The 24244-nt window shown below is 43.6% G+C and overlaps 1 protein-coding gene across 5 annotated transcripts in view; it reads right to left on the bottom strand.

Annotated features, from left to right (window-relative positions):
• The window catches only part of LOC725792 (MDS1 and EVI1 complex locus protein EVI1-B-like), a 65119-nt gene that overhangs the window by 4686 nt on the left and 36189 nt on the right, over positions 1-24244 (bottom strand). For 4 of the 5 annotated variants that reach the window (XM_026439645.1, XM_026439647.1, XM_026439646.1 and 1 more), the window contains exons 2-6: positions 22391-22774; positions 21726-21922; positions 8061-8192; positions 6574-6700; positions 856-955 (exon numbers count right to left, since the gene is read on the bottom strand). In XM_026439645.1, coding sequence (XP_026295430.1) covers positions 856-955; positions 6574-6700; positions 8061-8192; positions 21726-21922; positions 22391-22774 — 940 coding nt within the window. The remainder of the gene's footprint in view (positions 1-855; positions 956-6573; positions 6701-8060; positions 8193-21725; positions 21923-22390; positions 22775-24244) is intronic. The other variant, XM_026439648.1, reaches the window with a different exon arrangement.

The following is a 24244-nucleotide window of genomic DNA, read 5'->3' as shown; positions in this document are numbered from 1 at the left end:
AAAGTTTGATTTTGGCGTGATATTAATCAGAACTGGATCCTTTCGTATCGTGGGAAGAGATTGGAAGGTAAATAACACGAGCTTTCACGCGACGATTCGGGCATCGGTCAAGTATTTGACTTTTCGTTTAATGGTGGCGCGCAAACAGCCTCGAACAAGCCTGAAAAAGCTATCGTAATTCTCGAAAGCAACCCTCGAAATGATTTGCGTGCTCGGGGGCCCCTCTTTTCCGTGCACGGCCAACGCTCAGATTTCGAGTGGATAACGCGCCTCTCGATTCCTCCATCTCGTCCATTACCACCCAACAATTTATCCGTCGAATCAAACCGATCGAACCGATTATCCCCAACACCGTTCCATCCATTTATTGTTTTTCTTTCTTTCCCCCCTCTAATATTTCAATTTATAAATATAAAAATTCGTATCTGGCATAGATTAAACGATCGAAGCGATACACGGTTACGAGGAATTATATCTAATCGTGATTCATCGATTCGTGCTTCGATGTATCATTAGAGAGGACGATCCTCGCAATCTGATTTTGAAAAAAAACACGTGGCGACCAGTCACGAATCCTTCATAAGCTTTGCAACATTGATTTCACCACGATTATCGATAAACGTAACAACGATATAATAAATAATTTTGCTCGATAAAAGGTGTCAAGGATTAAAAGAGAAGCGTTCGGGAATAAGCATAGATATCAGAGCGAGATATCAAATTATCGATTCTCCGAGAAATCGGAGAACGGGCTTAAGCGAAGATTAAAATTTTGAAAATGGTTATTCCAAGAGAAATGACAAAGATTGAGAGTTTTTTTTTCTCTCTCTCTCTCTTTTTTTTTATGCTACTTACAATTCGATATCTTGAAACGGTTTGTCGCAGACGGTGCATCTAGTCTCGCCCTCCTCCTCGTCCTCCTTGTCCTCGTCTACGGTTCCACTGTGTTGCGAGGCTATAAGCACAAAGAAGAAAAGGCACGTGAAACGAGGCAGCGAGGAACAGAGACAGTCTGGGAAGTCATAATTCCGTCCCACATTGTGACCGGCTGCGGCTCTATAAATTACACCCCCGAGAACGATGATACGTGACCCGTCCTGGTGTTGGGCGAATTACGTGATCGAGAATCGCGCGGGGAGCCAGCGCGAGTGGAGAGTGGCGTGACAAGTGGACGCCACGATTGTTCCTGAATTATTAAATCAAACCGGCACTATCGTTTTATCTATCCGCTCGGAAGAACTCACCATTCTTCTTTCCTTCTCCGTCCTAAATCGTTCCTTTCCTTTCCTTTTTCTTTTTTTTTTTTTTTTTTTTCTATTTCTAATGGAACAGAGAATCGATGACACAGAAAAATTATCTCGACACTTGAAATGGGAATAATAATAATAATTTTTCACGCCACGAGCGAAATTATCATACACCGTTTCGCTATTTGTTTGAAAAAAAAAATAAATGGAGGAAATTTCTTTCGGACAAAAAATTCCCCACCAAGAAGAGGATTAACAGAGACACAAAGATCGCGACAAAATGCCTTCTTCTCGCGCAACTCGGTCACGATGCTGCAGTCGGCGAAGACAATAGGTACAATGATGTACCAGTTAGCTGGTGGCACGTTATCCCACAACTGAAAACACGAACAGGGTGCCGGGGACCGCTTCCTATTGGTAAACGGCGAGGCCGGAGTCCGACCAATCGCAGGTGAGGCTCTCTATGCCCCCTGCGGACTTCCTTCACCCCCGACAGCCAGGTAAAATCAGGAGGCCGTGAACGGGACAGCGTGTAATTTTTAATGACGGGGATTCCGGGCCGATCTAACGGTCAGACCTCCTATTTACCCCCCTCTAAAAGGTGGCGAGACAGGTAGCGTTCGAAAGTGAATTTTCCAACAGTGCTTATTTCCAATTAATCTTGCGTACTGACATTCGATAAAAAGTTGTGCAAAATATTTAATTTTAAGAAAAAGGATAACGAGAAGACAATTTTAAAATTTATCTGTTTGCATAAAAATGTACGTGTCGATTTTTCAAGTAAAATTTTTCTTTAGTATTTTAAATCGAATAAGAATTCTTGTAAAGAGAGATCGATTTAAAATTGCGGACTGAAAAAAATATTTTGCACAAAATGATCGAAACGATTTTAAAGAATTTTCATATTGAAATGGAAACGATAAAAGATAAAATAGAGGCAATCGACGTACGTACGGTGGATGGAATATTAGCTGGGCTTATAAAATTGAGAAAGATATCCGTCCACCAACGGTTATTTAAATCTGCCGCTACACTTGTCCGACCATATGGTCGAGCGATGGCCCCCAACGGACCTTCATGGGAACCGGGCACAGCCCCTACGCCACCAACTACGCCCCTCGCCACGCAACTAACCCCCCCATAGAACGTTAATCGTTCCCCCATCCAGGACTAATTTGAAGCGGCACGACGTGAATTTAAACAATGAAGGATGCGGTCGACCTCGCGATCTGCTAAACGAGGTCTTTCAAAAGACAAGAAAGAAAAAAAAAAACTCCTACCCCCTATAGATCGATAGAGAGAGATGAAAAATATGTCAACGGTTCGAGAAAAAATTTGAATGAGAACTTTCTTTTTTTTTTTTTTTTTTACAAATTTAAATCACACCGTTTGTAGAATCTCAAGAATTGTAATAACGTGAAATGAAGAAAAATAGATGATTCTTGTATCTGGCATAATTTCAAATGTTTGATCTATCATATTTAATCAAAAAAATTGTTTTTCATATTGTAAATTTGAATTGTCTAATAAATAAATTTGAAAAGTCTTCAATAACGTATTCACGTGGTAAAGTTAAATTTACAATTTGAGAGAATAATAATTATATTATTCGCAAAGAAAATAAATGATTGTTGTTGTTACATATCGATCACATTATTACAAAAAACCTGGCAAAATGCAACGTCGTGGAAAGTCAACAGGTGGGATTCACTGGCAACACCCCCCTGCAACCGTGTCAGTTGGCGATTGCATGGGAAAAAGTAACGGAAATCAATGTTTCCGTGGCGTCGTGACAGACCAGGGTCAAGTAGATGACTCGAAGAACTGATGCGAAACACTGACTCGAAACGGAAGCAACATTCCCTCCATCGAAAAATATGCTAATCTTCTATACACCATCAAACTTTTTAACGAAGGAAAGAAAATTCTAAAGAGTATAACTTTATAACTTTGCAAATTTCAAAGGAATTTAATACGAACTTTATATAATCATTGGAACGCTTGAATGGAAATTAATATGAAATATTAGACAAAACATCAAAACATCATTAATTTGATGTAATAACGATATAACTTCATGAAGCTTCGACGAAGAACAATTCCAAAGAACGCGAATAATTCGATGTACCTTTGATTAATATATTTCTTCTAAATGCATTTTTTAATCTCTCGACACAATATTTTCTCTCATTTATAAAAAAAAAAAAAAAATACTCTCCAATCCAGTTCTCGAGAGTTTCACTTTCAAGTGGACTCTCGAGACAATTCGACAATTCACATTTACAAATTCCAGAAGAATTGTAAATTGTTGTAACAAGGGTTGAAACGCGAGTGAAACGTCAAACAGGACGTGTCATTAGTTCGGTGAATCAGATAGGGTTGTCACCCATTTTCACCCGCCCTCCACGCGCGCTCCACCCCCTTCGAAAACAGCGTCGCGTGCCCTTTTAAGCACGGATACCCCCTTTTTTTTTTTCTTTCAAACTGTACCCTTTTCCTTTTCTCTCTCTCTCTCTTTCTCTTTTTCTCTGTTCTCTCTTCTCTCTCAGGCCAGGTTACGCGCGTGTTAATCGACAATACCAGGCCATAAATTATCAACGACCCTAAATAGAGCCATCCGAAGCGGGAAAGAGATGCGTCTCGTGGCCAAAGAGACGAAAAAAAGTGGCGTTGTAAAGGGCGAAAAATTGGGCGCCGCGAAAAATCAAAACCATAACTCACTGTTAACTGCCAGTCGCCAGTTGTATCTACGCCTCCTCCCCCTGCCCTGCCCCCCTCGATAGCGTTGTTGTTGCCTCGTGCAAACGTGGTTTACCGAATAGGCGAAAAAAATGCGCCTGTCTCGGTATCATAAAACGACCTATAGCTCGTCATTCGGCCAAGAATCACGGCTAACTGTTATCGAGTTATAGACTCGATGTTTCCCCTATTTCTTTTTTTTTATTCATATTTGTTTATTTTAATAAAATCATTTTTCAGAAAGGACTCTCGATATAAAATGTAAAAGGATCGATCCTTGCCTTTTTTTATGATGGATAAACGAAGAATAGCATTTTTAATATTTTTGTTCGAGTAGAAATCAAGTAGTATATTAAAGAAATTTTAAGAAAAATCACATATTAGAAAGAATTACGTGTTATTATACCAAAGGCACCGCTGTACATTTTTGAACAATCGATATTTTAACCAGTTAGATAATTTCAAATCGTAAATTCTTCAAATCGTATTGATTCGTATTGAAGAAAATCGTTCTCGCTATGCATACACGTCTAACGGAGGCCAGTTTCGTTCGCTTATCGAGAGACGATGAAAACAATGGAGCAGCAAATAAAAACCGGTTATATGCCCGAAAGCATCATCCCTGGATGTATCGACATTCTTTTTTTTTTTTTTTTTTTTTAACTCTGTAGAGAGAGGAAGCGTGTAAACGCGAAAAAAAAAAAAACTGTTTCCCGAGCGAATAAAGAAGATTTTGTCACCGTTTATTTAACGCGATCCCATGCATACGCTCGCCCCCGTTCATTCGTCGCGTTAAAGCGATTCCCTTCGTTCCCCGTGAAAAAAAAAAATGATCCGCTCAAGGGTGACGGAAGAAGGAGCGGAGATGTCCCTCGCAAGGGTTGCCGGCGTACGGGGTGTAACGCCGTTTGTTTGACATCATTATTCTCGCTGCACGCACCAGATTGCCAGGGATTTCTCGTAAAAATGGCTCCCTCGGATTAACGGCGATACTGTTCCACCATTTTTCCCGTGTATGTTTTATGGCCACCACTTTTTCTTCGGTTGTTATAATCTTTTGAAAGGAGGAGGAGGAGGAGGGAAACACGTGTACTTTCGAATTATTAGACGCGTAAAATATATTTTTCCACGCATATATGAATATATATTTCACATTATCGTGATAAAATTTTTATCTTGCCAAGTTAAAACCATTTTCCCGAACGAAATCGAGAGAAATTTCTCCCCGTCTCCCTTCTACTCGTAGAATAAACGATTTACAAGAGTTATGGAAAATATCGGGTTGGAGATTTTAATTGGCCGGAGGGGAGGAAGGCCGATTTAATTAAGAACGTGTCTTCTGTCTTCGGAGGAGACGTTTACGATTGGTAGGCGAAAATTACGAGTAAAAATCGTGGGCGAATTAACCGTAGACACCTCGCCGCCTCCTCCAACTTTCATAATAATCCCGGTTTTAATTACCGCGACATCTGGGCGGGGTGTCGCGTATAAACCCCCTCCCTCCCCATTTAATCTCAGCCAGTCATCCGAATCCTGACCATCGTGCACGAGTTACAACCAGATAATTGTCGAGCAGCCGGGCACTGCTGAGGTGGGAACCCTCCTCGAAAATGTCTCGAATATATATATATATATATTTCATCGCGCTTCATCTAATGAAAATCGAAGATAAACGATCCCCTTGGATGGCAACACACTCCTCTCCCCATCGCTCCTCGAACGTTCTTCAAACTTTCTCCTTCGCGAAGACGACGGAGAATGTGAAACGAATGAGGATCCGAATTGAAATTTAAAGCGACGTACTAAGCGGGGAGGGGAGAGGGGAGTGGAGGCGAGGTACAACAACGCACGCGGCACGAGTGCGTCTATCTCGAGATAATCAATGCTTATTACCTTCGAAAAAGGGGTTAAATACGCAACGGCCGACCAGGTGAATCACGCCAGAATCACGGGTGCATGACGAGCACAGCTCGTGCAGCCAACGATTCACGATTTACCCTCTGCCCTCCCTCGCATCACAGAGGGATAATTCCGCCTTTTTCGAAGACACCTGCCCCCTCCCCCTTCTCTGCGTACGCAAGTGGGCACGAGTCACGATGTGTATCGGCCCGAAAAGTCGTAAAGCCAGCTTGTGTACACCACGATCGGGAATATTTTAATGGGCTTGATCATTTGTTCGATTACCCCGTGCTTCCGCCCCCCGTCAGTTGGCGAACATTCACGTGGTAGAACTTTCGTTTCACGAAAATACAAATTTTTAGAATTCCATTTTTTTTAAAGAAATTTTTAATTCGAATCGATGGATTGTATAATTGAATTTTTAGTTTAATTTGATTCAATATTTTATTGTAAATTCTAAAGTCATTCGGATTCTTTTCAAAGTGTTAAAAAAAATAGCGCGAAAAGAAATAATCTTGAAAAGATTGGATAATCACTATGTTTCCAACGATTGTATCAACACCCGAATTACGGTTTTGTTCGCATAACCGGTTCTTAGTTTAATAGATGGTCGATCGAAGGGACGTTGGGAGAGAGAGGTAGATTAATAACTAGGATAATTGGTGATCGCATCGCGTTTGATACTCACCGGTCTCTCGGTCGCTTCGATCCTCGGTCGTATTCTCGCCGAGCATGTCCTGAAGCTGAAGAGGTTCTCGAACACCGAGAAGAAGCTCTTCACCCGCCGCAATGTCCCTCACCGCCTCGTACACCATCTGCGGACAATGACACCCTTGAATCCTCCGACCCCTCATCACTTTTGTTACCTTTCATCGCGAATTATCTCGGCCTGGTTCGAATAATAATCTCGAGTACCGCTCGAAGAAGAAGAAGAAGAAGAAGAATTACATCGAGATCCGTTGAAGCGAAGCATTGGCGAGCGAATTATTTCGAATGAAACGGAAAACATTTGAATCGTGATAAAAATTTCGTTCCAACATCGTTCGTTAAATATCGCGCTTTTGAACGACACAAATTTTCCATCGAGTCCATAACAGTCGGAAGCAATGAAAGGATCTTTATGGTATCGTGAGGAGGCCCCCGAAAAGTCATTACAACGGCGATTCCGTAGGGTTCTGATAGAGGATCCCCTCCCCATTCCCACACCGATTGCGAGCGGGGCGTATAGGAAGTCACACCGAAACGACCCCGTAGGGTGACTTAATAACTAAACACCCTGTATACACGCAGCTTAGGGAGCGCCCACAACGCGGCCCAACACCATGTGCCGTGGTTCACATGGACGGAAAGTCCAAAGGATGGGATCGTACCCCGAATTGACACCGTGACCTCCATTGTCTTTTTGTCATTTATCGGATCATTATCCAAAAATCATACATACGGTTTCTCGATAATTAAGAAATATTGTTCTTCTTTGAAACTCTATGCCTGTTCTTTTTTTTTTTTCAAAATAATACCAAAACGAATATATATAATTATATATAAATTAAGTATAATAACGTTTTTGAAAAATTGGCAAATGAAAATCTTTTTTCTTGCTCTACGTATCGTGAATTATCGAGAAGATGAAATTGGCGGATAGGAAAGTTGCGTGCGAAAGAGCAACAAAGTTGAAATTTTGAAGCGGTGCATTTGGCAGTTACAAATCTAAACGTAAATCTACAAACTTGGCCGCGTTTGTTTCCGTTCCATCGTCGTCTCATTAGCAAGTCACGAGAAACGTGGCAGCGTTGCTGCACCTTTTCTTTTTTTTTTTTTCCTTTTTTCTTTTTTTTTTTTTCTTTCTTTCTTACATTCAGTTTCACCGGCACACGTGGAATTAACTACGACTGTGTCTGACACCGTATAATTATTCCTTCCTATTAACTGCAACTGTCGATCCGGTGTCCAGTTGCGCAGTCGAAAACCGAATACGTTAGTGGTCAATACCAAACGTGCCACGCGCCAACTTGCTATACCGTTGCTTGTAAAACAATTATCGAAGCTCGGAAATGGAAATCGGGAGAAACTCGATTCGAGTTTATCACAATGATCGCTTTAATTGTTTGGCTGACGGAAAAGTCACAATTTTTATTTTTCCTTTTCTTTATTCCTTCCTCAAATATTTAATTATACCTGTCCACCGATGAGCACATGTCGCATGTTAACCGCGTGCGGGCTGCTAGTGCTTCGAACGTACTTCAACCAATTATTCGTCTCGTGGGATGCGTCCAACCACCCCCTCACCCCGCTTCCGGCCGTACGAACCTGGAAAAAATTATTTTTCTTATTGTATACCCCCTGTAAACGTTCGTTCTTCTTTTTTACTCTCTCTCTCTAACTTAATCCACCTTGCGCCCGACGTGGCTACAAACGCGTTCGAGTGTCATTAAGAAACGATCCATTTCTATTCAGGGTGCAACGCGGCCCGGTGCACGTGCGGAAAACAGTTTCAGAACTTCGTGACCGCAATGTTTTGGATCCGGGGTGTTGCGTTTAACGGATATATATATATATATATATATATCGCCCTCTCATCACACCCAGTCTCCAGCATCCATCTAGGGGTGTATTCTCTCACTCTCCCTACTTTTAGGGCGAGACAAGTGATTTTTTCAATTGTCTTGCGCGGCCACGATACGCACCGAGACGCTTGGCCGGCCAAGCGTCTCACCCTGATACGCCCCTGGACGGCCCGCCTTTCGATACCTTCCCCGGCCAATTCTCACCCTCCCGCCTCTAAACACATTTCACACTTCCACGTCGGGGATCTCGTTTGTCCATTGTACTTGGAAAAGGAAAATGTGCGTATGAAAATGTCACGTATCGATCCCCGATTAATCTTTTCTTTCGTAATAACTTAAATGGTTGGCTTTTATTTAATTAAAAAAAAATCGAAAGTATAATCTTGTCATTGAAATGAAAAATTCGAATCGAATTAATAGGATTGTAAATCGGTAAAATTATTTGGTTTTTAATTATATTTTATCAACGAGAACTTTTTCTCTCTCTCTCTCTATCTCTCTCTGTAAAAATAGAAAAGGTATTTTCAACGTTCCCTTATCACAGATATCTGAGTGAGTTTCGCCGCGGGGGTCCGTTGGTCGGTTTTACCCTACCACCTGCCGGTAACGAGTACAACTAGGTGCACCCATAAAAATCAATGAATCTCGCAGGTGGATAAAGCGGTCTACCTTGCAGGTAAGTAATGCACGCATTGGCAAATAGTAGTAGTAGTAGTGGCAGCCTTGGGAAGAGTTGCTTCCCAAGGAAAAATTTGTCCATCCCGGATAATCTCAGGTAGGAGTAAACTCTGGAGAAACATGGGGATGAACTCGTAAGAAATATTTATTCACGCCTTGACACTTTTGCTCTGATTGTAGCTTCTCGCTGTCACGCTCGCACACCAAAGTGGATTTTCGTTATTTTCGATTATTGCTACGTTTGCCAATTCCTTGCCAATTCTTCTGATGAATCATTAAAATTCGAGGAACGTCGAATCAAATGATAAGTAAGTTTAAAACGTACGTTCCGTAAAGGAAATATCTAAGATTTCGTAAAAATAATATTGACGATGATTTGTTGGAGAGATCGTTGCGCCAGATTTTCCATTTTCTTGATGTCTGGAACGATTACCAAAGACGAGTATCATTGATCGTCGCATCGGCTCAGGTAGGGACGGCCGACTAGTAATACCCTATAATGCCTGAATAAGAAGTGGGACAGTTTGGAAAGAAAGGAAGAAAAGGAAGGAAAGCGAGATGGCGCGATTCGTACGCGGCTCATAATGGCCAGTTTAGCTACCGGGCTAAGGAGAGTTTTTCGAAGATGGGCACGAACGAGCTGCCACAATAGGACTTCCAGGCTATGCAACGCGACAGATTAGGATCTCACGCGAGTGACACCTTTCACTACGATGCGCCAACTTTGCTACTTATTCGCGCAGCAAAGAGCATTTCTGCGGGAGGAGAATGGAAACTTGTTAAAATTCCCACTTCGCCTTTAAGGGGGATCTCTCACTCTCTAACGCGTAAATGCTTTACACTTTTTCCTCTTTTTCTTTTTCTTTTTCTCTCTCTTGAGATGTCGATTCAACAGAGCATTATTACCTTTTATCCAACAGTTGACAGTCATTTAATCCTATCTTCCTATAAAATTTTATTTTCGTAGAAAAAGATAATTATTTTGTATTCTGTGTAACAAGAAAAGGTAAACGAGCGTACTTAAGATTTCTCGATTCTTGAAAAATTATCGTCTCAAATTTATTCGAATTAAAAAAAGAAGAAGAATCGATCGATCCCTGAATTTTGAAGAAGCCAAGTGTTGTGTCAACCGACACACGGCGAACCTCGCAGCGGGGATTTCCATCTCTCTTTGTCGGCGGACACGGACATGTGCTAACAATTCGTAGGACAGATTTGTCTAGCCTCGTGGAGGATCTCGTTTATTCCCATAATCGTGGCGCAGAAAGCGTCGGCGGGCTCCCTTCGGGTTCCAAGAGCGGTGGGTTCTCTCCGCTCGCAACCGGAACGGGCATTAAGGATCGGGGGCCTCTTTGAAATTAAAAGCGAAATACAAGCGTCCATTTTTACCGACGGATCCGAGAGAAGAAACACTCGAAAAATTTGGACGTCTGACTTCGACTTCGGGAGTGAGGTGGGGGATGGGGGGAGGCGGGGACATTTGTTTCCCCTTTATCGAATCGAGGAGGAATTAATTACCGAGGCCGCGCGCATTATCTTCCGCACAATAACAGAGGAACACCGGCAAAGGTTGGAAAGAGAGTCAAAGGAAAATACGAGTTAAATGGGAAAAGGCAGAGGAGGAGGAGGAGGAGGAATGGTGGAGAGAAGGGGGGGAGAGACCGAGTCGACGGTCGACACGCGAATAAATTATAATTGCATGATTCCTTGAGCCTCTTTAACGGCACGCCGCGCGCGTCGCCGCGAAATTGCTAAAATTGGCAGAAATGCGCGACCATTTTAATTACATCCCCGGTGTTTCTGCTGATTTCTTTTTTTTTTTCTTCTTTTTTTTTTCCTTGTTTTTTTTTCTCCTCTCTCTCTCTTCACGAACCTTCCTTCCATCCTCTGTGGAACACTGAGCGATATTCACAGTTCGACGGCTCGAGGGCAACGATGATAATTGAATGTCGGCGTCGTTCACTTTCACACGAGGGGGGGAAAAGTAGTCGAAGAAAATATGTATTCGATGGATTATGCGTGCGATTTCGTTTCCTCGTGTTATAAAAAAAAAAGAAAAAAAGAAAGAAAAACAAGAAGGAATGAATTATTATTCATATTATGTGTAATAACAAGTGAAGCGAGTGAAACTTTTTTCTTAAATACAATACAAAAAAAAAAAAAGAAGAAAAAAGTAGCTCGTACATCGTATATCCGGTGTTTATTTCTTACTTCTCTTACTACTTTGGTTTAATTAAAGACGACGGAGAGGAGAAATATATATATATTTCACCCGACCCAAATGCCTACAAACCCATCCCCGTAAATTGAAACTTTCCTCTCGAGTTCAAGTTTCCCAAGTTTGGTGGTGCTCGTTTAAAGTATTCGCGGCGGAGAAAATCTTTTCGGGATCTAATTTGTCCGCTCGAGCGGACAGGGAATCCGCCGGCGAGTGAAGAAAGAAAGGAAGGAGAATTCGGAAGAAGAGGCGACAAGAGGCGGACAAGACGCGTCCGAAACCGTTGTGTGCGGGGCACACGGGGTTTCCTCGGCATGGGGCCCCCGCTCGGGTCGTCCTCGCACAAAACACCACGCGATCTCTCCTCTTTTTCATCCTTTGTAATCTCACACCTCCAACAAAACCGAGCCGACGAGAGAGAGAGAGAGAGAGATCCACGTCGGCTGGATTTTACCCAAAATATCCGAGAACGAGAAAGGAGGCTTGGGCAGACAGCGCGACAGATCCTCCCTCTTCTCAATGGACCCTCATAATCAGCGAGGTTCCGCGTCGTTTTCCACGTTTTTCACGAGGATCTTCCTCGAACCATCGTGATCTTCCAATCGTTGAATTCGACGTTTCTATCTGCTGGTTCGAAGGGACGGTATTCACGACGTGGAACGTGTCCATTCACAAATTAAGACATCGTGTGTCCGAGTCACCTGGATCTCCTCGTGTCGATTCTTTTCTTTTTTTTTGAAATATTATTTTGCAAGATAAGATTTGAATCTTTGGACGAAATTAAATCTATTAATTTTCACCGTGTTTCTTGGTGAAAGTTAGAAAATTTAGAGTTTAATGCTGTTTCAAATTGTTTTAAATTGATGGAGTGATCTCGCTATGAGTAATTTTTCGCATTAAAAAAAAAAAAGTGATTCAAATCGAATTACGTCTTTTTTTCGAAACGAAAGTAGATTTTACTTGAAACATTTTTTTCGGAATAACGAGAAGATTTGAGAGTAATTGTTACAAATGGAACACTTTGTATTTTTAATGGCTCGATGGTCCAATAATCGTGAAAGGAAAAATGTATCGGTACGGACGTACATCGAATGTAAAAATAAATGAAAAGCGTAATTTTTCCTCCCGTAATTTTAATGTAAAACTATAACAGCCGCAGAAAGGAGGAAAGAGAGAATGGGCGGAGGGAAAGAGAGGCCCGTTTCAACGTGGTAACGAGGGACGAAAGTTATGAATAAAGTGGATCGATAGCATATGATAGTACCGTGATGGCCGACGCAAAAATGCTTTTAGCCGACACAGCGTGTCCTCCACCTCCTGGAAAACCGACCTCGCAACTTTCCTGATTCGTCAACTTCGAGGCATCGCGATATTTTCGATTCAATCCCCTCTATAATTTTGTCAAAATTTTTCCATAACACTGCTCTTCGTTTAACTCCCTCCAAAAAAAGAAAAAAAGAACAAAAACCGATTTATAATAAATAATAAGCGATTAATAAACCCTTCTAAATAAGTTCATTTCATAATGTATAATTTCGTCAAAATTTTGTTCATTCTTCGCAATATAATTTTGTCAATATTTTTTATAACGCACTTAATTTATTTCGAACAAATTTAACGGAAGATTAATCTTGTTGAACTCGTTCTTTAATATAATATTGTCAAAATTTCTCCACGATCAATTAATTTTATTTTCCAATACGATTAATTCCGTTGATAAAATTTATACCGAGCGTTGGTCGCTCATTAATTCCAGAGAATACCAACTAACATTTATACGGCGGACAATAAAAGATGGAATCCTCTTGAATCGAGCAGAGTCACGGCCGCGATCGCGGTAGATCGAAATTGGCGACAGCGAGCCGTGATTATCGTTGTGTGACGCAACAATGGCGTATCGAATTCCATTTTCATCCCCCGGTCGATCGACAACGGGGCGAAAGAGAGAGAGAGGGGCTCGTAAACATCGTGTGCCCCGCGCGCGCACCGGTGAATTTCCCAGAGTTTCGAGAAATTCGTTGGGCGTCGCGCGGCGGGGAGGGAGAGAAACGGTCAATTATCATCCCCTAAATAACAGGACTGTTTACGATTCCAGGCGTCGTCGTATCCGCGCCCCACCCGAATTAGCCGTGGCGACATCTTTGCTTAATTTCCTCTTAGTTTAAACCCCCTCCTCCAAGGAGATCGTAGACGATTCACGCCTACTGTCGAAGCCCCCCTGCCACCCTTAATTGGCCCGCGATTATTAATTTCTTTCCTCGTACTTGCAAATCTTTCAAAGATATTTTCTCGATTTGTTATATCTTCGTGTGTGGAAGGAAAAATAGTGGAAGAAAAAAAAAAAAGAAAATAAAACATTCCATAGAAGGATCGCACCGAGCGAGATTAATCGTAAAAAATAGAATGACAGAAATTCGTGAACGGGCCACGCTCCTCGATCGTCCGAGTCCTTCGATCGTCGGAGGAATTATTTTATCGAGCTTGTCGTTGGAGGAAAACCAGCGTCACGATCAATAGAATTTCCAAATGAAATTCGAACGAGACCGATATCGAGCCGACAGACCACGTTTAATTACATTTTTGATAGGCAAACGCGCGAGCGATAAAGAGACGAAGCACACGAGTCACGAATCGTAAATCAGAGTTTGCAATTATACAAGCGGTGGGATATCGGTGATTAATCGCGCGGCTGTGTCCACTTACGTGCAAAGACAATCGAGTTTTCTGTTCAAACACGGGAAACGATAAAGAATACACACGGGTGAGTAAGAGCCGAGAACGAACGAGAAGACATACTTTCAAGGTTGGTCTCCATTACGGTTTTACGTCAATTCATACGCAATTCAAAGAAGCACGACAGACTTTTTTTCTTTTTCTTTTTTTCTCCCCGATTAGATACATATTTCCCCGTACTTGACCCACTTGACTCGTGCCGGCAAACTAACAGCAAAACTAAGTAATGACGAGGCAAACGGTGCCCTCCGACCCGTGTCTAACGCGCAGCAGATGCCACCCCCGAACCGGCCTTTCTCTCACAATCTCTCTCTCTCTTTCCTGCGTTCCAAGGGAAGCTACCCTCCACGCTATCTAGCGGTATAAATTATATCCTAGTCGCGTCACTGCCAGCCCCTTTATATGATCGATCATTAGAGAGGCTAGCCTGGCAGAAAATTTGCCAAAAATCTCTCGCTCCACGAAACAGATCTCGCAAGGAGATCCGACAAGACGTTTCCACGTGTCGGATCCTTTCATTTCCAAAATTTCCCTTTCCTTCCGTGGAGATTTCTTTGCTGATTTCAAAGTCCAATCGTTGACGACGTACCACGACCGTGACGGAGAAGATTTCAAGATGGAAGGGAGGGGGAGTGTGACATCCAATTGTTGGAGAGAAAGCGCACGTAAAGCGCTGCATCCCAATTAACGAATCCGTGGCGAAACGAGCGGGACAATTAAGTTGACGCCGGAACCCGTTGTTGCCCCCGGGTTGGAACGGCTTCGTGATTAATGCAAGCCAATAGTGGAAGGCACACACGAAACGCCTCCAGGCCTCGGTGTATTTCTGTGTATATTGAACTTAGACTACCTTCCTGAACCGGACCAGATTAGTTCGGTCATTGTGGCGGGACCTGCGCGCTCGTATGCACAATCTGTCAACCGTGCGCCCGTGTACCAAATTCTGCCAATCTCGGGACTAAGTAGAAGCTACGTGCGAAATCGTTCCATGGATATTCACCCGGATCCGCTTCAATTTTCCACCGATCCCCAATAATCCAGAATATTAAACCTCCTCGTAACCGGGAGGAGGAAATATCGATGTAATCGAGCGACGGTGATCGCTTTCGTTCTCGATGTGCTATAATATTCGGCGGATATTTGCGATTTTTTTTCTCAACAATGGCGGCCAATGAAAAGAATAGCTTGAACACCTTTGGATTCCTTGAAACGAACGAGAGAAATTTTCGAATAATTCTGAAGCGTTAAAATCTCGTAAGGAAATATCCCCAACTTGTTGTTAATTTCAATTATCGAATTAGCCGAAATCAAGAGGAATTCGAGTCTGGAGAATAATATGGAGAAAGAGAGGGGAATGTCGATACGAAAGAATGATTTTCGATCGGTTTTATTATTGCTCGCGACGATGTAATTTCAACATGGCAGCCGAAAATCATTGAAGCGATTAAACATTCGTGAGCGCGTATCGAAATACGGTTTCTTTTTTTTCTTTTTTTTTTTTTTTTTTTCTAGGCTAGTGGAAAACAATGATTGCCATTGATTGCTTGTCGATTCAGGGTTGGGATATTGAGTTTACGTTTTCAATGCGGCGAGCGGGACGCGCGTCATCGATAAATATTACAAATAACGTGGGTGGCTGCGTTTAATCGTACGCGTTCATTGTGCGATTGCTCATTTTTAATTGATAGCTAGGAAACTTGATCGAGTTAAATATAACGATCCGTGCAATTTTAACAATCGAATTTTTAAATAATTCCACGAGGTGAAATCCTCTTCTCGAAAAATTCGTCTTCGGATTCGTTCCATCCAGCGTTCCATCGAATGTTCAACTTTTTCTCTCAAAATTTTCCTCCATTCGAGCAGAATCGACTCGAAACAAGCAAGGAGAGATTTGGCAAACGGGCAAGGTAAAGGTAAATCTGAGAAGAAAGATCCGCTACTCGTTCCTTCGTGTCACAGTTCCTCCTCCGGTGTGGACAATCGTCGGGACATCAAAGGCGGCGATTGTTTCCCGTAAATTATAACCAGGAGGGCACTTGCTCGACTTCTCGTTATGAGTTAGCGAACAAGTTCAATTAAGTTCACGCCGACGAAAACGAGGAACGGCTTCCTACACACGGCGGAGGCCCTATCCGGCGTCTGTAGCGCCATCAACCCCATGAAACTGCAACCCCGAACGGAGGAGAAAGACATGCTGTGCCAAGAGAGATAGAAACAGAGAGAGAGAGAGAGTGAGAGAACAAAGGACAAGGGGAGGAGAGAGGTGAAACGCGGCGACAATGAGAAACCAAGAAGGCGACCCGCTGTTAGTTATCAAATCGTAAAATTTTAATTCTCGTTCGTCGTACGTGGACAACGTTCCAGATATTGCGCTTGGCAATGAATTCTGTCTCGCGACGATTCGCGGAATTTCAGATCACGAGAATCGAAAATGCGAAATTTCGAAACCCATTCGACGAGTTACTCGAAGGTCGGTCGAGGGATTTTCTTTTTCTTTCTTTTCTTCTTCTTTTTCTTTCCTTTTTTAGACGGTCTTTAACGTTTGGTCGAGGGATAGTGAATCGTAGCTGGTCGAAGGGTGGGCAAGGAACTCTGGAGAGACTCTGGAGAAACGAGAGTGCAAGGAGCGATAGCTCTTCTTTGAAGACGATGATTCCGATTCCGACGCGTCTCCATTGTACGGGACAGCGGGGTCAGCTTGACGACCGGGCAACACGTGTCTGTTATGTCTATTATCGACAGATAGTGGGGTAACGAGCGGACGAGATTTATCACCCTCCGCGTTTCGCCACCCCAGAGAAACGAGAAGCGGGGAGATGGGGTGGTTCGAGCCCAGGAGAGAAGAGGCCGGTTTACAGCTGGTTTGACAGAAAGAAAGGCCAGTTAAAGCCTTATATAGCAGTTGAATCTCGCGCGACGCGTGCTCGTTTCGGCAAAAGTACACACAGAGGAGGAATTTATCGACAACACCACGTTGTACAAAGATCTTATTTAAGATGATGAATCGAGATGAAATATTGTGTTATTTAAGAAATCTTTTCTTAATTTCATTTTTTTTTTTTTCTTTGCACAGTAGATTATTTTTTAAATCGTATAAGGTAGAATTGGCAACGAATCTATACGAAGAAATAATTAATCGAATCCCTTTCAGAAAATTTGCGAGCAATTTGTGAGCACCTTCACAACTTTTCAATAAAACCGAGTTAACTGAATGTAACGCAACGTATGGGGCGGGACAGAAACTCGTTGCCAGTAAATTTAAATGTCAAAATACACACGTTACACTATTCAAACCGTGCCAAGTTGTATCTAAGCTTTATTAGCATAATAGGAGAAGGTGCAGCCGCGAACAAGCCTGGCCCAATCCCATCAATCAAAAACCCGATCCCCGAGAAAAGGGCTAGTTAGCCAAAAATAGTCCCTCGCATTTTTGGCCAACGTGTGTAACGTATGCATCATGCATTTCGGTTTTCTCCTTTTCATCGCCCCATTTCCTCTCGTCGACCGAGCTCCTCGTCGCGTTTTTTTATTCCCTTTGCAAGCGACGAAAAATCCAGAGGCAGAGAAAGCGCCAGTAAAGTCTTCCTTCGAGCAAAGTGCGCTACTACCCCCTTCCTTCAAGAAAAAGGACGTTCTACCCCATGCGAGGGGTGCGAAATTTCGCGTTTACACCCCGTTCGTCACGACCGGTAAATTCGCACAGATGACCCCACTGACCGATCGAGGGGTGCTCTTCGTGTCCCGACCGGGCCCCACAATGCCCCGCATATATCCCGCGCCGCTGATTGTCACTTGTTTCCCCCACGAAACATTTCTTTCTCCAATTTCATATTCAAATTGCGACGAAAAAAATCATCGGGTAACTCTACGCCTTGAGAAAGCGAAGGTCGCCGTGCCACCTTTCCTATCCGTGGCCCCGACAGATTCCACGAATATAATACGAGATTCGCGTACAGGAGAGATGGTTCGCGTTCGATTCGTGAATTGAAAGATGGAAAACGCGGCCGAGTTAATATATATATATGTATACACATATTGAGAGAGCCGTGGTAGGAATCGAGAGGAAAAGAAGATGAAGGGAAGGGAGGAGGAAGAGGGTTGAGCATAATGTGGCTCATTGTCGAATCACTTCCGGGGCTTGACCTCCTGCAACGCCCAAGTAAGGGCCAGTTCACCTGGACAATGTCCACGAATAATAGGGCAGTGCCGTTCCCGTTCGCAGCATTGTGCCGGACACGTCGATTGTCTACGGAATAACGTGGCTGGAGATCGAGCGAGAATTTAATAACATCCACAATAAGATTCCGTCGGCACCACCTACATAGGGAGGCGAATTCTTTCATCGTCTCTGATGCTTTTCGCCGAGGTGGTTAAGTGGTAGGCGTGCGCGAGGAAGGAAGGAGGGGAAGAGAATTCAGCATATTGTTATCTCGATGAGGATCGCCTCTACTCGAAGGCGAATTCGAGAAGGGTCGAGAGGGGCGGTGACGATCGAGTAACGTTTTTTTCTTCTTCCTTTTTTTTTTGGAAAACGGTTCTCGACGTGGAAAATGGGGAGAGAGGATGGGAGGCACGCGGGATTCCTCCTCTGTTCGCGTCACAATTTGTCTGATTACGGGGGCATCGGGGTTGGTTGGGTCGCTGGTGCTGCGGTCCGCGGCTAGGACACGTTTCGTCGAGAGTCGTCATTTATATGATTTGTCAGCGACATACGCGCGGCTAATGGCGCAGCTTTCCACCCGATTTGTCGAAAAAGTGGCCCGCAACGAGGTTCAACGAGGCGCGTGGTGCCTGCTTCGATATGAAAAACAACCGATCTTCCGCTCTTTTCTCTCTCTCTCTTTCTCTCTCTCTTTATATATATGTATATCTTTCTCCTTTCCCTCGTAACCGCTCGAAAAAGAGAGACCAGCCGGCGTACACTCGTACACTCGTGCACTCGTTCGTGCTCGAGAGAGGGCGAGTGGGGCCGTCAGCGATCACGTGGAAAAATTGACGATGCTTCCAATATGTCGATGAGCGAGTTGCACGGGGAAAAAGAGGGCAAACGTGGCCCCCGACGGGGGTGGATTCTGTGGAACCCTCCTCGTGTCCCATATGGAAATATATCATGGCAAACGGAAAGCTGGATTAATATATGGGTTCCATGTGAAATAAAGCAGCATCCTTTTGTTCGAGTAATTAAATCGACATCACGCCTTTGGAGATTCGAGGATGCGATGCAATAAAACGCGACAGGATTGATCATTTAAGGCGGGTTCTCGAGATCATTCGGTAAATTGGAGCCGTACCCCTCGACACGAGGGTCTCACGGCCGAGCGAGCTAAGCCCAAGATTGGTTTAGTTGCCACTAAGGCACGCCGCGAGTCGGCAGTTCTGCGGATCACGCGTCACCGAGCAAAACGCAACCGGAAAGAATAGATCGCCCCTTCGGTTTCCTTCGGTTTTCCACTTCCCGTCCCCAGATTCGGGTGGATCCGAGAAACGAGACTCGGCCAGCGTGGCAGGTGGGGTAGCACCGATACCTCGGAACAACAACCCTCGATACCACGACCTTCCCTTCGTTCCGCTTCAGGTGTGTGTATGCGTGTATGCGTGTAACGAACGAGGTGTTCACGAAATTTGGGGAAAAATTTCGGTTTGAGGTCTGTTCTTTTTTTTTACATTCCTCATATTCCGCGATATAAAACGAAATCTTCTTCGAGTCTCTTTTTTTTATTACTCTTTCTCTTGTTCTATTTATTCGTCTTATCGATCGAAGATCGAAATATGGAGTGAAATATCGAAGCCCGTTGATAGTTTATCACTAATCCAGTTTCCATCTTCCCTATCTCTCCCCCTTTTCCATTCGAGGAACGCCTTTCCCCGAGAATGTGAGAAAAGGATTAGGATTAGGGGATAGCGTGCGAATCGATCGAAAGGGATCCCTCCTAGATTTCTCCAATTTCAGAAAAAGGATCATGTTTGTTAACCGTTCGATAGATTCGTTACTAACGCGTACTCTACGTGTGTATATATATATATATATATTTCTTTGGTTATTTTACAAATAACGAAACGAGAAGTGGAAATACCTGAAATTCTTCTCGATCGATCTTCCCCTTAACTCGAACCGAGTCCCAGAATTGGAAGGGAACATTATTCGAAATTTCTGTGAGAACTCGGAGCCAAGAGAGATCTCTCTGTCGCGATGTTTTCGTACTCTCGCACGTTTACGCGCGTGGGGTTGATAGATCGGGGCCGACGAAACGAAGGGGTAGTTTGGCTTTAATCGATCCTGTAATCGCCGGTCCGACAGTTGGCCCCGGCTGCCTTTTTGTCGGCAGTTAGATGGATGGCGCCATTTACATTTTGTCAGTGCGACATGCGCTAACGTAACGTAACGTTGCCGCTATCATATCTATCACACCCTCTGGACCGGTACACGCCTGGTTCCCGATTCCGCTGCGCCGTATCCCGTAATATCGTTTCACAATGATTTTTCCGCGAGGGTGCAGGCACAGCGAGATATATATTTTTTTTTTTAAATCGAAATTTCCATTCCTCGAGGATGAATAATCTTGCAATTAATATATAATTTAGAATTTAGAAGGCATTTAGAGTTATCTTTGATTAGAAATAGACGAAAGAACGACGTATTTTGAATGGTTGAACGATTTATGATTGAGAATGGAATTCGAAGACGATTCATATTGATGGGAAAAATAAAAGAAATGAGATAAATTTCTCCAATTTCAAATTATTGCAAACATATGCCAAGAAAAGATGAACGATCTATCATATATATATAAAGGATTTTGGAGATGATTTTAATCTCCAGATAGAAGAAACCGCGTGAACGGAGAATTTTACGGGCTGCTTCTTCGATTTTGACTCGATGCGGCCGATTTCACGGTCGAGTTGAAGAAGCAACATCAGACGTATATCTCGGCTCGGGAAGAATTTTGGAGGATCGGAAAATCGGAAAGGAATCGGGAAGAGAAATTGTCCGAGGCGAGGCCAATTGACAGATCTGTCAACATGGATGACACCTTCGACGAACGAGCCGACCAGGTGTCTACCTTTCCAACCGAAGAGACGACTCTCTGTCCGTTCCTCCCTTTCTCCTCTCCCCTATCTTCCTCTCTCTTCCTCGTTTTCCTGTCCTTCGGCATCTGCCGGATAATACCCGGGATTATAGCAGAAGGATAGCGAGCCCACTGACACTGGTCTCGGGCAAAACTATTCCTCCACCGGATCCCGGAACCATAAACAGATCGATCATCTTTCAAACGGTTCCACGGGAACCCCCCTGCGAGATGATATCGCATGCGAATCCCTCGCTTTCGCGGAAAATCTTCCATCTCCATGGATGGAATATAAATATCCAAATAAATTATATCCAAAATTAGGAGAGATGTTTACGTTAAACGTTCGGAATATTAAATCATTCATTTTCAATTGTTATTTATTTATTTAGACTTCCAAAGTCGTGGAATAATATAAGTTTAAAATTAGCCGTTTTTCTAAAACAGGATCTCAAAATTCAAAACCTCTACGAAATAAACTATAAAATTCACGACAGACGATATTCATCGATGGCATCTATCCACGATTCACGAATGGACAAAATTCCGTTCAAAAGTAAGTGTAAGGATAACAACTCACCTCCCACGCGTAACGGGGGTTGAAAGGCTCGCTGGCCCATTTGCCGAGGAAAGGGCCGAATCTGGCGCCCCTTGGAATGTCCTTCCGCGCTCGTACCTGGGGGCCGCCCGGCGCCGAGCCGCCCACCTCCACTTCCGGCACCGGCGATACCCATTCGCGGTTCGCGTGCTCCTTCTGCTCCTGCTTCGTCGCGTCCTCTGCAAAGAAGGAGAGAAAAGAGGGAAAAAAAAAAAAAAAAAAAGAAAGAACCGATCAGCAAATCAGTCACATCTCAAAAATTTTTTTCGTAACGCGATAGAGGAAGGTAATAATTCGCTAAAAGGAGAAAAACGAGGGAAGAAGGTAAGAAGAGGGAAGAGCGAGTGCCGCAATTTACGAGATTAAATCCAATCGATAATCGTTCATGCGAGGTTAGAACGGTGTATAACCTATTATTCTAATCCACACGTCTGAACGATTAACGAACCAACGTTCCCACGTCCTCCCCTCCCCTCTTTTCCCTCTCGCCACCGATATAATTTACCCCGTAATTCGTAACATTGAGCAACGATTGACCCAATATTCTAATGTTATACGCGTCGATTTTAGCTGTCACGACAGTTGTTCAAACGTGGTTTTTAGAAGAAAAGAAAAAAAAAAAAAGAAATGGAAATTCTTTCACTCACGATACGCTTCGCTCCTGTACAAGCTATCCCGCGATCTCGAGTACTCCTTCCTCTCGGTCTTCTCCCCGTACTCCCACGAGGAAGGTTTCTCCTCGTCCCTGGACGAGGGCGGTCTGTGCTGCTCCTTCTCGTAACTCGGCTTGTCCATGGCCGGCGAGTAGCCACGCTGGTACGACGGCCTCGATTGCGGATTGTAATCCTGGGAGGACACGTCGTGGCTTGACGGGTGAAGGGCCTTCAGATCCCTGTACACCAGATTGCCGGCGGAATTGTTGCTTCCGCCACGGATCGTACCGTTCTCCTCCATTTCCTGGCTCTCCCCGCTACCCCCCGTGCCTCCCCCGGCTGGCGTGCCCGACGTCGACTCGCCTTCGTCGCTGCTTCCTGAAACAATGCCCGACGAGAATTACGTGGAAACGCAATGTTGTTTTTGATAAAATAATGCGTTCGGTCGGAGTCAAAGGGAAGAGAAAAAAGAGAGAGGAAAAAAAAAAGGTTCGAATATTCGCGGAGGAGGATTAAAAAGTGTGGAGAAATCGATCCTCGGCCCACGTTCGTTTTCGAATATCCGTTGAAATCGAAAGGTCGGAACGCCTACGTTTGCGAGACGATTCGTTACTTCGAGGAAAGAAAAATAGAATTGGAATACACGTGTATGATAAATTCGATTTGTGAAGTTTTTCTTTGAAAGATTCATTTTGGGATCATTTCCGTGAAAATTCTTTTTCCCCCTTTTTTTCTTACGATGATGACTTACGAAGTTGTACCACTATTGGGTGGGTGCTCGTGGTAGAGGTCATATTGTTAAGAAAGGGTCGCAAACGGTTGAGTTTCGACCTAGATAAAATTTGAAAGTGAGATTTATAGGCTTGAGAAAAACGGTCGACAATTTTTTTTAAACCCACCAAGTCACGATTGTATGATAAATTTAATTTAACCTTCGAAAGATACGAAAAAAAAAAGAAGAAGAAAAAGAAAAAATCGTTAACAAAATAACGAAGAAGAACGAATATCGTATGTTATGTAGCAAAATCGATTATCAAAGAGTAGGTAAGAAATGAGGAGGAAATATATAATTCCGAGAAGCAGTAAATTTCTCCGTCCCCTTTGCCAAACCGAACGAGATCCTAGGCACACAAGGACAAGTGGTGATCGAGCAACGCGCTATCTCCTCTATCCGTCGCTCGTTTTCTCACTCGCAGAGAGTCTCGAGTGTACGATGCGACACCCGAGAGTCAAGGATGTTTGACGCGATAAGCCAGGAATTTCATTGTTCCCCCTACCGGCCCGACTTTTGATACACCGTGAAACGGCCTCGTGATGATGTTGTTACGTAAAAAAAAAAAAAAAAAAAAAAAAGAAAAGAAAAAAAAGAAAAAGGAGAGAGAAAAAAACTTAACCTAACCTAACGCAAGAATCGCGACACTCGCTTCTTTTTTTTGGAGCGAGTACCGAGATCCGCTCACAGATTCTCGCGATCATCTCCCTCTTATCTTCACGCACACGCGACACCTTCCTCTCCTCCTTCCTCCCCTCGTTCCAGCCCACATCCCCCCTCCCATCCACGCGAGGACACGTCGAATCTGGATTTATTTGTATAACTCCGGGACCGGATACGAGAGGGATGGATACCCGATACTTATCTTCGAATCGAGAGATATCTCCATCTCCTTTCTATGGAGAACTATCTGAAAACAAACTGTGGAACCGGTATGCGTGTACAGGAATGAGACAGGAGGGACCCGCGACGATCCTCTGCAAACAGGGGTTTTTATATACAAGCTGTGATGAATCCATCGGTCTAAGCGAATTGCCGACAAGGTGTTGCAGGTGTATCCTTCACAAGGAATACAC

This window comes from Apis mellifera, linkage group LG3 (assembly GCF_003254395.2).
Source record: "Apis mellifera strain DH4 linkage group LG3, Amel_HAv3.1, whole genome shotgun sequence".
Classification (NCBI taxonomy): Eukaryota; Metazoa; Arthropoda; class Insecta; order Hymenoptera; family Apidae; genus Apis; species Apis mellifera.
The sequence above is the reverse complement of the archived record's forward strand: the minus strand, read 5'-3'. Positions and strand labels throughout refer to the sequence as shown.